We start from the raw sequence: 14,245 nt of genomic DNA, 5'->3' as shown, positions 1-14,245 counted from the left end.
GGAGGGAAAACTCGGCAACCGCGAGAACGCGGGCGGCGGGGGAGGAGCGGTGGGACGAGCCCCCGCAAAAAAATGAAGGAAAAAGGTCGAAGGCGCGCACACGCGGCATACATCCGCCGATCCCCCCCCCCCCGCCTTCCTTCCTCCACCCCATCTCTCCCTTCGACCACCGTACGCTCCCACTCCGCGCCGATGGATGAAAAATATGTAATTTTTATTAATTGTACCTTTATTAATTTTCGCGGGCGGAACGGCGGCCGGGGATACGAGGTGGCGAGGGGGACGAAAGGGGAATCCGCTCGCTTGCGCGGTCGGTCGGTCGGTCGGTTTGGAACGCGGTGCACCATTGCCGCGCGATGTGCACTGGTATATATGTATATATAATGCTCGCGTTTCTCTATATAATATATTATATATACATATATACACACATATATACATATACATATATATATGTATATAAACGTATGTATTACCGAGTTGGTTAGGGGTGCCATCGCGCGCGCGCGCGCGCGCGCGATGTATGCATGCGCGCTTCCTCGTGCACAGGTGTATCCACAGACACATGCACGCACGCACACATGCTCGCGCGCGCAGGTGTGCGTGTCGCGCGATCTTACTCGATATTGGCAGCGGTACATATGTCGCGAGATGCATTCGCGGCCCGATGACGCGTTGGAAAGTAATTGCGCGCGAGTTTCGGTCCGCTGGAGGCTAGAGAGAACAGGCTTGTTGGAAGGAGAGAGAGAGAGAGAGAGAGAGAAAGAGATAGAAGAACAAAGACGCGCAACTATATTCGTGCGAGAGAAATTACGGAAGTCGCGAATAAGGGCGGGCAGGCAAACATCAAATGCGACCTATCGCTTTGATGATTATCGAGTCTAATTACAGATAATTAAATCGCGCGGATTAGTAAAAGTGAGCATCCCACGCACTGTTTGCGCGTAATTATTTACCAATAACGTGAAATTTGATTAATAGATAATATGATAAATTAATAACGTTAATAACGTTAATAATGCGGCACGTGTCTTGAAAGGGCAGCTTAATGGATTTCAAAAACACGATAATGACAATGAAACGCTAAGCTTCACGTTAATGTTAATATAATTGACAGCTTTCTATTTCTCTCTTTCCTACCTCCCTCCCTTTCTCTCCCTCCTCCTTTCATCACGGAAAAACGGGTTATTGTATCTTGACGGTCAGACACATCTTACTAATTGCGCGTTCCGGATTAATTTCGGGATCCTATATTAACACGCATACCCCACACGTACATACACACACGGACGTGCACGCGCGTACGCGTGTATACACACAGACATACGCACATACGCGCCTCCCCGTGATGCATATGGCCGCAAACAGCGTGTGTGTACCGACGTGCGGCGCGGGCACAGTCGTCGTCGTCATCGTCGTCGGCAGCCAGATGTTAATCGCATATGCGTGTATTACACGCGTATGTACACAAGCCCGCGCGGATGATATACCCGTAATCCGTGTCGCTAATTACATATGTAGATGCACGCCGCGAGAGGGTAGGGACGGGCATCAAGGGTTTAGACGCACGTGTGCGTGTGCACGCGTGTGCGTGCGCTCACGCGGATTTCCGTGCGCCAATAAGATGCATACGCGCGCCTCGGTATATATGGCCGCGATACCTGGTACATATATGTCGCGCACACACGGCATATACCGCCGGCCGTGTCGCGTCGACGTCGCTTCGGCACATATTGCGTGCATGCGCGCGGGCGCGCGCGCGCGCGCGCGTAATCACGCCCGCTCAAAGCGGGAGAGAGGCTCGGCGGGATAATAATCACTCCCGCCACATTGTCGGACTATATTAATTCCTCGTGATTCCCGAGGACATCTTCACGCTCGCCTTCGCGAGGCCTGGACCGTCGAAATGCATATCGAGACCGATCGCGACGTGCAAACGCGAACTGAAAATGTCTTTGTTGCGTTTCAACGAATATACCGTGATCGCTCGACGTCGCTGATTGTGAGACGTCGAGAGAGCAGGCCTGGACCAGGCATTAAAATATTGACAGCCGCGCGCGTGAATGGTTAGAAAATTATATCCTCTTGTGAGTCCAATAATATATATGTAGATCATTTTCCTGAACTTGCGAGACAAAGCGAGGTTTATGAAAGCACCTCTCGCGTAAAAATCCCAATGGATTATTATACAGCAGTTCTATTATAGTCCTACAAACACTCGTTTGTAAATAAAAATTGAACTTTGAAATCAGTTTACCAGTTAATTGTTATGTTATTGTATGCGCGACGGCGTTTCGGTGATGTGTTTCGATTTTATCGTACAGTTTATATAATCGGTTTAATACGCTCTTATTTACGTACCATCGATGGGAATGTAATTCCGCCCGACTTGTTCAGAATGCCTCGCGTTAATAGAAGTTAGACTCACTCCGCAGTACTCTCACGTAATCTAACATCTCTCGGTTTTCTCTCTAAGCCGTGACCTTGCTCCACTATCCTATTTCGCGCGGAAGGCTCCACCGAAAGGTAGCGTCTTTTCCGAGTTCGCTCACGCAACCCCTTTCGACGTTACACCGCCCGCGCCGCGAAGAAGATCTCCTTCGGAGAACGCCGAAAGGGATCGGCAATTCGGAAGGGAAAGAATGAGAAGTGGACTTCCATTATCCTCTTGCGACGGACTTGTGTGTAATATCCTCTAATTCCCGGCGATTTTTGCCGATCGCGTGATTGTCCATTACACGAAGTGGCCACAATTCTCGCAAATTTTCCATTACACGGTATTCGCGGCGAAGAATTTTATTACGACCGCCAATCTCTCCTCTTCTTTTTCTCCTCCCTCGCCCCTCCCCCCTCCCCCCTCCCGCAGTGCCCGTTTTACGCGCTGTATTATTTAACAATCTATTTTGCTGTGTCTACTAAGCCCCCCACGATCCAATCTAAACTCAGATTCCATTCTACCGCGATTGAGAGAAAAGATTATCGATGACGGAGCTCGGCTATCCTTCGCATTCGCGTTATATTTTCCCGTTAACGGTACCGATAACGCGCGTCCGTTTTTTTTTCTTACGAACTTATATAAAGAGAGATTCCGGAATTACCAGACCTGCAACTGCCAGCCCTTTGATCCGACAATGAGAGGTCTGGAAAGTTTTCATTCGCGATTTAATTATGGCTGTAAATATGTAAATTTTTAGACGCTAATCTGAAATTAAAAATTAAAAATTAATTAAGACCGCTCTCATTATATGTCTACAATTTTCTCAGCCAAAATTCATGGTCTATCATATCTATATGATACGATGTTAACACTGTCCAACACGACTTGCGTATAAAAAGAAAATACGATAGGACCGATGAGGAAGGAGGTGTGGTATTGAATTCGCGTAACAGGGACAGGATGAAACCGAAAGAGCCGGACGAATCGACTTAGTCGCGCGTCGAAGGGGTTTCCTCGTTCACAAGCGCTTCCGGTTTCGGTTACCGCCGCCTTTCGATCGTTATTAGGTTACCGGTAACGTTATACAAGCCCGCGAGGGAGGAGACGAAAGAGTGAGTAGCCTGTGAGAGGATCGACAAAAGAGGAAAATAATTAGGTGAGGGGAACGCGACGCGAACGAGCTAGAAGGGGATCGTGCCCTTCGTCCGATATCGTCCATTCTGATAAGCATCCAAATTTCTATTTACAAAATCCCGCTATATAGAACTACGACAGAACTGCTGTAACAATAATATTTCCGAGATAATTTCCTAAATCTTGTTTCATTTCAAGAAAGTGATCGAAATTGAATTCAAAAGTATACTTTTTTCACAATTATTTTATGAATCTATAAGAATTATTATAATTTAACAACTTTTTCATTCTCTTAAAATTATTTATTTTATTTAATTATTTAAAGATTTTCAGCTTGTTTATACCACATATTCTTCTCTTTTCCTTAAAAAGACCAAGAACTTTGGAAAAAAACAAGAACCAAAATACATTTTAAAAAATACTTAATTGCAACTCCTAAAACCTCTTGCAGTGAATTTTTTTATTCCTTAAAATAATACAATTATGATTCCTAATAATAATAATACAAAGAATGATACAAAAATAATCTTAATTAATTGATAACTGATTGAACATCATTAAATGTATTTATAATTATTATAATAATAATACACTCTCTCACACATTAATTGCAAACGATGTTTTTTCTGTACTAAATATATATTTAATATTAAAACGCTAAATATTGCTACATTGCGTATATTTCTGATTTTATTGGACTGATGAGTAACGGCATACCCTCGACCCTATTTCTATATTTGACTTCTCGAAACGAGAAATTTCTTTAACTATAATAATCTCTCATTTCTCATTAAAGGAAAACTCGGCTTCTAAAAATATATGAAATCTCTCGTGTACCTTTCGCGCGCGTTCTCCAAACGATTAAAACGTATATACGTTTCGATTGCCCGCAGCGTATATCAATCCAAAACGATTAAAGAGGAGATCGACGGGAGTTCGAAGCTTCTCGGCAGGAAAGCACGATGTCCCCGCTCTCTCTCCCCCTCCCCCGGGAGGAAGAACGATTTATCGCCACGACGAGCGATCGGCAGTCGAGCGACGTCGTTGACGATCCGCGACGCGGCGCGATTTCGGCGTCACGTTCCGCGATGCGCGTCGTCGTCGTCGTCGTCGCCGACGTCATCGTCGTCGTCGTCGTCGTCGTCGTCGTTTTCAATGCATATTAATCATGCGACTCACCCGTCCCCCACCTCCCCCCCCCCACCCTCGCCTGCCCTCGTCCCGGTCGTCGGCGTCGCGCGATCACGGCCATTCATCAAATTGAGGGATTTCGAAATCTGCTACGCAGCAAACTGAAAACCCGGTCTGGCGGCATTACCCGCCGGAAAAACCTGCCAGCGCGACGTGAATCTCCGCGCGCGTCGCGTTTCCGGTCGATGCACCCGCAGGCTTCGCGCTGATAATTAGCGTCCTGCATATAGTGCGAAACTTGTGACACGGGCGAACTCGATTTCCCCAAAATCAAAGTCACTCGAGTAATCATGTAATTAACCAATTTTTATCTTTACTGACATAAAGAAACAATTCCTCAAAATAATCGTAAATCGAATTCAGGCGAAAAAAACAAATCAAATAAAGACAGTTTTATAATAATTGCAAAATGGTAATATAACATTGTTGTACATTCACTAGGAATTCATCTAATAAGAACGGGTGTTGAATGTGGTGGGCGTTTGTTTAGCAAACGTGACATTTCTACCGAGATTATATTTTTAGAAAGTTCAATTTCCTGAGATTTTCTATCACTATAATTCTGGATGTCACTATAATTATATTATTAAACTAAATATACAGAAAGGGTGCAGAAAATAAAAATATCATAGATATATTAATAATTAAATAGAACGAATCGTTTATTAATAAAAATGATAATATTAAACATTGACTGCTCACAGCTGAAAGTCAGTATACCGACAATGTCAAAAAGATTAGCGAGAGCAGGCTGAAACTTTCCGTCCAAAATTCGCGATTTCTAACGACTTCGCGAAGTTGCCGAATCGAAAAACTCAGCGCGACGAGAATAAAGGGAAACTCGGACGGGCAACATCAACGCGAACTCGGAACGAATATCGCCTCCTATTTTTTTTTATTATCCATTCTTTTCGGAAAAAGAGTCGAGCCCAAAATTCGAGATCCCCGCGTAATCTTTCACGGGATGCGGACCCGTCGCAAGTCGATCCGCTCGATCGGCCGGTCGCGATCGCCTCTCCACCGGCCGAAACAGACGACGGCAATAATCGTCGTGCGATTTTCGAGCACACACGAGTTTTCGGATTAGCGGACGCGGATAGAGAGAAGGCGAACGGTCCGCCCGCGCGGAAGATCTCCCTTCCCCCCGCCTGCCCCCCCCCGTTTTTCGAGGCTCCCTCGTCGCCCTAGCGGATATAAAATAGACGCGGATGTGGATATTCGGAGCGGAGAGTGCGTGTGCATCGCACATACACGCGCGTGGGTGTGCGAACGTGCGTTCCATGTGTGCGGCGCGTACCACCATCCCCTCCCCGCGACCGGCAAGGTATTGTGTTTATATGCATATATATCGGGGTAAGCCTCCGGACTCTCCCTTGTACTCTAACTCGGCGGCGTTTTCCGATATTCCGGCCGAAACTCTCGACCGAAAAGCCCCGGCCTTCGAATCCACCCACTCCCTCCCGCCCCCCTGTCCGTCCGCGCAACCCCCGCTATCCACGAGCCGTCGTCCTCCTCTCCCTTTCTCTCCGCGAGCCATCCCGCTCACTCGCGGCGACTCTCGTATGCAACGTCGAGCCGTCATATTCGAACAAAATCGAACGTATCCCGTCTAAACGGCTTCGTCTCCACCGTGCATAGCCATCCTCTTTCCCCCCTCCCCCCGTCCGCCGATTCTCCCGCCGTCGACGCGGTCGAAATATTTATTATAAGCCCACGAGAGAGTCGCGTCCGATTCCAAGTTTCAGCGCCGGCAGATAAACGTAATCGGAGTCGCGCCGACGTCGTAATTCTTCGTCGCGTCTCCTCGACGAGCATAAATGTTTTTTATCGCGGTACGCTCCGAGAGGGTTAAATAAGATGTTTAGATAATGGAGACAAGTCGAGAGTGTCTCGGAGCCCACCTGATGTCGGAAAGCGCAGATTTCGCGATAAATTTCGAGTCGATTCTTCCCCGGAGGAAAGCACTTCACTTCGAAGAGAGCCGCTACTGTTTGCCATAAATTTTCATTTGACAACTAAATCTCAATCTCTTTCGGAGGCGAAGTTTCGAGAGGGGAAGAAAAAAGAGGCCGCACACTCGAAAACCAGGAATCTGTCTATTTTCGACCACGAGGATCGGTCGCCAAAGGCACTTTCTCTCTCTATGGCCATTCGCTTGCAAATTATTCCGTAACCTTTGATTCCTCTCGTCGCGCCCTGAATGGCCGCCTCTTTCCGCGGTCTCTCCCTCTTTTTTTTCAAGGCTCGTCCCTCTGTTTATCCCGCGCGCTCGCACGTCATTATTGACTCGACAGTCAGAAAGAAACGCGGTTGGCCGTCGCGCTATTTGCTCTTATTAATAGCACACGGCGTGTGCCGGTGTCGCGTCGCCCCGCGGCGCTATGAAAGTTAAATTAAATTTTCGATGGTAATGAAATCAGCACAATCGAACCGGCCGGCCGTACCGGGCGACAAGCGGCCGATTGGCAAATCAATCGGCGGCGATCGACGGGACGATCCAAGGATACCCTCCGTTGATTCTCTCGTCCAAAGAGACCAAAGGCGAAGGGCCAAAGGGGGACAGGCGGCGAGAAGGGGGGTTGGGGCTGGGGGAAAAGCCCCGAACGCGGCCCGTTCCCGTCGACTGACGCAACGGTCGACTCTCGCAAAGGATTTATCCGCGAAACGCCGTTCCCTCTCCCGCCCCTCCACTCTTTTTCTACCTACGCCCGTTGCAGAATTGAAACACAGTAATATGTTATTGGTAAGCTCTTCCTTTTACATCGGCAAGCGCCAATAAATGCTGCAGACAGGTTAACGAACCGGCCGCAGAAGACAGGGAAATATGGCGCGAGAGCGCGCCTACGAGGGGATGGTGGAAGAGAAAGAGACAGGCGGATGGACATTGCGCGGAAAAAGACAGAGGTAGGAGGAGAAAGAGAAAGAGGAAGAGACTCGGATGGTGGATAGGTACCCCGGAGTTTGCACCGAAGAGAGAAAGAGAGAGAGAGAGAGAGAACGAACCGGGGAACCGACACACAGAGAAAGAGAGAGAGAAAAAGGAAAAGAGAGAAAGAGAGCGAGCACCATCGCTCGCCGCCCATCGTCACGATAGAGGTGGCATCGCTAAACTGTCGACTTCGAGCTTTTAATTCGCGATCAAAGGACCGTAACGATCCGTCGGTGCCCTCTCTCAGCACCGGCCACTCTTTCCGACGTCAAAATTACTTTTAAATTCCCACCCTTTCACTCCCCCGGGCTCGCCCTCCGTCCCCCCGCCCCTCACGCCGCTCGACGTCCGCCCATACCCCCATGCTGGATGCACCGGGGTCTCCTCACCCTTCCGCTTTTCTCTATATCCGCGACCGACCGACCACTTTGCCGCTTTATAGCGTATGCGGATGCGCCATAGCGGCGGTGGCGGCGGCGGACGCGAGCCATGAAACGAATTCGGGCGTTGCTTAAGAAAAAAAGAGGATAACGCCGAACAGGTGGTTCCGTCAAAGGTAATCGACTCTCTCTCTCTCTCTCTTTCTCTTTCTGTCTCTCTTTTCCTTCACTCATCTCTCTCTTTCTCTCTCTCTCTCTACGACCGACGAGATGCGAGAATAGTGCAAGGGAAATTCGTACCAGCGAGGCACAGGGTAGATAGAAGAGACGGAGAGTGTAATAATGAGACATTTCGCCCTGACGATCTCTCCTGTTTCAAGGGTCGCGTTGACTTCGATCTTCATCTTCAGGATTTCTAAATCCCGGAAGGATTCGAAAAAGCGCAAACGCAACGAAATTGTCGGATTCTTTATAGATTCGCAGTGTCGATTCTCGGTTTATTTCGATTGGTGATTAAATACTTGAATTCTTGGAACCTCGTACCTTCAGGTAGATAGAAAGACGGAATACTTTTTTATATAAAAAAAAGGGAGAGCCCTCCTAAATTCCATCTGAAAGGAAACCGAGAAACTTCAGGCTATCGGAGAAATTTCCTTAAATTTCTTCCAAAGGGAAATCCGAAGAAATTAAAGTTGGTTTTCTTTAATTGATTTTCTACTTAAATTACGTTTAACTTTCTTCAGTTTAGTAATTTGCATCTGATAAACCATCTTCAATCCACGATCGATTAGAATGCACAGAAAAATTTGCGAATATAAGCGTATTTTTCAATAATCAAAAGCGCATTTAGCGATCTTTTGTGCTCGGAATATCGAAGAGGCGAACGTCACGCGAGGCGCTTGATACGCTTTGGCGGATCGAATTAAAAACACAGATGGATGCATTAAACGCAACGCTATTCTTTCACCGTCTTGGGAATGAGAAATGACACTTCTTCGCCCGGGGTATTTTTGCCGAAATGCTGAAACGACAAAATGACGGCTGTAATCATCCGAGGTCGAATCGCGCGCACGGTGATGGACGCGAAGTTTGTGATTTTTTTATTTTTTATTCCTTCGCTCCGGAGATAATCGGGTCGCGCGTCGGTGAGCGAAGAAAGGATTCTGAAAAATAGTCCCGACTTCTTATTCTATCCCTCCCCCTGCCGCCCCCGATCATCACCATCGTATTTTCGACTCGTCGCGGGATGACAGAAATGACGGACGCTTCATTTGTTTGCGTCTCGCTCGACTCCGACTCGGGCAACGCGTTATTATACGACAAGAGATCGGCCGCGATTCAATAAATAAGTCCGCGGACTTTAATTAACAATTCGATCAACAGCCGCTGGTTTTCAATTTAATTAAAACGTTGGCCTCGCTGAACGGTGTGACGGTATCGAAGACGTAAACCTTGAAACTTGAAAAGGTTACAGCTATCTACCTTTATCACAGCGGGACAGAGGTGATGGCGTAACGTTCTTTGCCGCCCGGCGCACGCTTCCTATATACGTGTTTTTAAACACGAGATAGCGTGATCCCTATCGTAACGCGTTCAGGATGTGAGACTTGTAACATCCGCTAGGAATATGTAGAGATATCTCGCGATAGCGACGTCGATTTATCATTAACCTACGCGGAAGTGGACTAATTAAGTTAACGATGAAAATGATGCGATATCCAATCAAACAAGGGGAAAACGCCGTAATCGGTCAGGACTGGATCTTGCTTGTCCGAATAATATATATTAATTTTTGAGTGACTTTTTACGTACAATTCTTTTGCCCTGGCAGACCACGCGCCGTTACTTCCGGACATAACGCAGTCTCAACCAAAGCCAGAACGATACAGTCACACGATTAAATTGATCAATTTAATCATATTAAAACATACACAAGAAATTCGGATTAAACGATATGATATATATATATATATATATATATATATATATATATATATACATATACATATAGGATAGGATACTGAGAATATAAAAGAAAATGTTGCGAAAAAATAACACCCCAGCCAGGATTCGAACCTGGACCTCCCTCATTCCGTGACGGGCGTCTCAACCAATTCGACCACTGAGGCATGTGGTGATATTTTATCGCATACATAGTTCATAAGGAAAGAACGTCTTTTCGGCGAAGTATATAAACAATAGTATGAGAATATACGACCGTGTAAGATATACAATCAAACAAGGGGAAAACGCCGTACACGGTCGTATAATTTCATACTTATTGTTTATATACGTCGCCGAAAAAGACGTTCTTCCTTATAATAATGTTGCGAAATATTACCACATGCCTCATAGTTCTTGACCGATACGGCGCGTTCCCCTGTTTGATTGTATATCTTACACAGGTCGTATAATTTATACTTATTGTTTATATTACGCGCCGAAAAAGACGTTCTTCCTTATAACTAATGTTGCGATAAAATATTACCACATGCCTCACTAGTCCTGACCGATTACGGCGTTTTCCCCTTGTTTGATTGTATATCTTACACGGTCGTATAATTTCATACTTATTGATGCGATATCGTTCTCGACTATGCAAATGACGTGTTAAGCATTATCGCCAATTTTTAGTTTCCTTATAATTCCGACCATTAACCGTAGCTAATTTATTCAAATTGTCTTGACATAATGCGTTTGATTGTTACTCGCGGTTTTTTATTTTATTTTTGATTTCTTACTTTATCTTTTGAATGACATGTAATTTGATCAAAACATTTTCTTTGATCGAAACATTAATGATTTGTATTTACATGATTTTAATAAATTTGTTTGTAATTTAAAAAGAACATCCTTTGTTTTGCTCGAAAATCGAACGTTGATTTCGCGTTTAGCTTTTAGTTTCCTGTCACGACGCTCGATTTCAACTTGATTTAATACTCGAACGTGATAAAATTAACATCGAGATACAGCGACAGCAATTTCACGGACATTAAATCTGCGAATCGGATACATAACGTCATGATAATTTTTAAAATAAGAAGCATTAAAGACACGTCATATCGATTCGGCTCGGCGATTCGATAATGCTCCGGGCGACTAATCGGCGCGCGGAGCGAGTTCCAAAATGCTTCCCGATCGCACGAACCCCGCTCCGCCCTTCCCCGGCATTCTCTTTTTTTTTTTTTTGCCTTTCTCTTTAATCGTCCGTCTCCCGAAAAAAGAGACGACGACGACGACGAACGCAGGCGAAAAATATATCGGCTGCAAGTGCACGAGCGCGATGAGTATCCCGCGCCAACGCGGATGGAAAACGCGCGCGCATACGAGGACGAGGACGACGATGAGGACGAGCAAATCGCCGGCCCCGACAGATATTCAGCTCTTTTTATTCCCGCTTACGTCCGTTTACGTCCCCCGATCGCTTTTCGCGTGGACTAAATACGGCGTGCGTTAACAACGCCCGGCATACGTGTGTGTACATCCACACACGCGCTCACACAGCCGCACGCACACATATACACACATACACAGACGCGCTCCCCGCATCCTCCTATCTCATAAGAGCATATAACGATTTTCTTTTCAGGATCAGGACACGTCCATCGAGTCTCCGCGGGGCATGGAGAGTAAACTTTGCGTCGATAATCGCAATTGAGATAATTGGACGTGAAACGCGGATTTTTTTTTCTCTCCGACAAGAAGCCCCGCGGACCCTCGAAGACGTTCAACCGGAAGCGAGCGCTTGGACCTTGGAATCCTTGGATCCTGCAAGTCCACGGGCGCTTCGGAACTCCACGAGTTCAAAAGTCCTCGGATTCCTCGAGTCCCGCGGTTTCGCGGGATTCTCAAATTCTCGGATTTTTAGATATTCCATATATATATATATGTATATTTCTTTTCCTTTTGGACTGTCGAGTCTCAAAACCCGCGGATCGTCGAGTCCTCGAGTCGCGGAAAGTTCTTTAGACCCGTGCGGATCCTCGGATTCCACGTCGGCGCCAAGGGAAAGTGGTCGCCGAATCAAGAGAGCTTGACCGATCGAGCCGGGCGTAGATCAGACAGAGGACCCTCGAATTCTCTCCGCTTTCGCGAAGCGGCCGCTCGGTTCGGCTCGTTGATTTCGTTTCGAATTTAGAGTGGACTTCTACCCCGTAGTTTGGTAGTATACTCCGAGGCAAGGAGAGCGACAGGGCCGTCCGCGCCGAGGGCCACTTGATTTGCGTTTCTTGTTCTCTGTGATCGACGCAGCGTCCCTCTTTATTTCAATGGCGGGCAGACGTAACGGGTCCCTGCGATTTCTCTTTCGTCGCCAATTCGATCCCCCCGGTGGAAGGAAGGGAAACGAAAAGGAATAAAATAAAATTAAATAAAAAAAGACAAAGAGAAAGCGACGACGGGGTAGCGCGGTTTACTTAAGGAGTTACGGCCGCCTATGGTCAGTCGGGAAGCAAGGAGTTACCGCTACTGTATGGTCAGACATGGAATCAGGAGTTACGGTCGTATTCGATCAGGCAAGGTCGGAGATACGGTTTATTTGTGTAATTTCGAGGTTTGTTCGTCGGTATTTGTAATTTTATAAATAAATCGTGCATTTCAAATAATTAGCTAGATAAAATTCTTAATTAATTCTGGATTTCTAGGAAAATCTGTTTCTCCTTACTCGAAGAGTAAAGATTATCCTTGCAATTGGAATACCGTGACGTGACGTTTAATTATGTATCGTTCTCGGTCGCGATTATCGAGCCTAATATACGTCTCGCGATGTCGCCGTCGCTTTCTCTGCCGGGCGGCGGAAGAGAACGCGAAAGAGAAAATCGGCAACGAGAGGGTTTGTCGCGCGTCGCCCCGACCTAAGAGACAGAGACGGAGTAAGAGATAGAGACGGAGTGTCGGGGTAACGTAAAAAAAAAAGAAGGAAAGGAGAGTGCAGGACGGAGAAGAGAAAGCGGCAACGAGAGAAACGGCGACGAGAACGAAAGAAAGAGAGAGAGAGAGAGAGAGAGAGAGAGAGAGAGAGAGAGAGAGAGAGAGAGAGAGAGAGAGAGAGAGAGAGAGAGAGAGAGAGAGAGAGAGAGAGAGAGAGAGAGAGAGAGAGAACCGCCGCCGGATAATTAAGCAGCCGCCCGCAAACTCGGTCCCGGTAAAAAAATCTTTCCTCCGTGATGTTTTGACACATGATCTGCGCTCGCAGATGGTTGAATAAAATTTTTATAATGCGTTCGCGCGCCACTTTTTGAACGCATTGACGCTGCATATCGAACGCTCCCGAAGAAGTGAATTAATTATTCATCTCTGATTTAATGACATCACGAACGTCACGAACGAAGCTTCTTTTACTGAGACCGACTTACGCGCCGCATATAGTTATCCGACGGCGTTTCACCGTGAATCTGGTAGAATTAATTCTACAAAGGAGACCAGAGAGAACGAGAGAGAGAGAGAGAGAGAGAGAGAGAGGGAGAGAAAGAGGAAGAGTGAAAGAGGAAGAATGAAAGAGAGAGAGAGAGAGGGGGAGAAAGAGAGAGAGAGAATTGCAAGTTAAGAAAAAAAGAAGTCGCCTTCTCCGTTTCTCGTCGTCTCGTCGAAGGCCGTCGTCCGTCCCTGACCCTACCAAAGTGTGTTTTGCATTGCAGACTACCAGATGCGCAATGTTAACGTGAGATCGGTCAACTCTAAACGAAGGAAAACACCCTCCTCTTCCTGCTTGTGAGTCTCTCAGTTTCGGTGTTTCGTAAATAATTCCACCTATGATAACCACACATGTTTCTGAAACCAGATTACTATGACATTGTTGTAATGGTTCGAGATTACATTGACCTTTGACCTTTGTCTTTATATATTATACGAATACGCATACACACTCGCACACACATAGACACACACGGATACGCGCGCGTGAGTGGAAAGGAGTCCTTTTTTCGAAACCCCTCTTTCACAGTCCTCCTCGAATCTTGGATTCGCTAAGCAAAATCGTCGATTAATCTTTTCCCAGAGAGAAAATCTTTTCTCAAAGTTGAAAATACATATCAAAATTCAGTTTCGAGAAATGTCGTATTTTATTGCGAGTCGAATCTGTTGAAGCGGCGACGGCAAAAATGCCACGCGCGGGAAATCAAATCCGTTAGTAAATATTGCCGCTGCTTCCCTTGAACAGAATTGGCTCTCGATAAA

General features: G+C 46.4%; 1 protein-coding gene across 4 annotated transcripts in view; it reads left to right on the top strand.

Annotated features, from left to right (window-relative positions):
- Nucleotides 1-14,245, top strand: part of LOC139777031 (uncharacterized) — an 84,519-nt gene that overhangs the window by 38,263 nt on the left and 32,011 nt on the right. For 2 of the 4 annotated variants that reach the window (XM_071714183.1, XM_071714181.1), the window contains one exon: nt 13,708-13,780. The exons of the other annotated variants lie outside the window; for them this stretch is intronic. In XM_071714183.1, coding sequence (XP_071570284.1) covers nt 13,708-13,780 — 73 coding nt within the window. The remainder of the gene's footprint in view (nt 1-13,707; nt 13,781-14,245) is intronic. 4 annotated transcript variants of the gene reach the window in all.

Source organism: Temnothorax nylanderi, unplaced genomic scaffold (assembly GCF_030848795.1).
Source record: "Temnothorax nylanderi isolate EJ_2023f unplaced genomic scaffold, tnyl_v1.0 TNYL_tig0136_pilon, whole genome shotgun sequence".
Lineage (NCBI taxonomy): Eukaryota > Metazoa > Arthropoda > Insecta > Hymenoptera > Formicidae > Temnothorax > Temnothorax nylanderi.
This window is presented reverse-complemented; position numbering and strand designations above follow the sequence as displayed.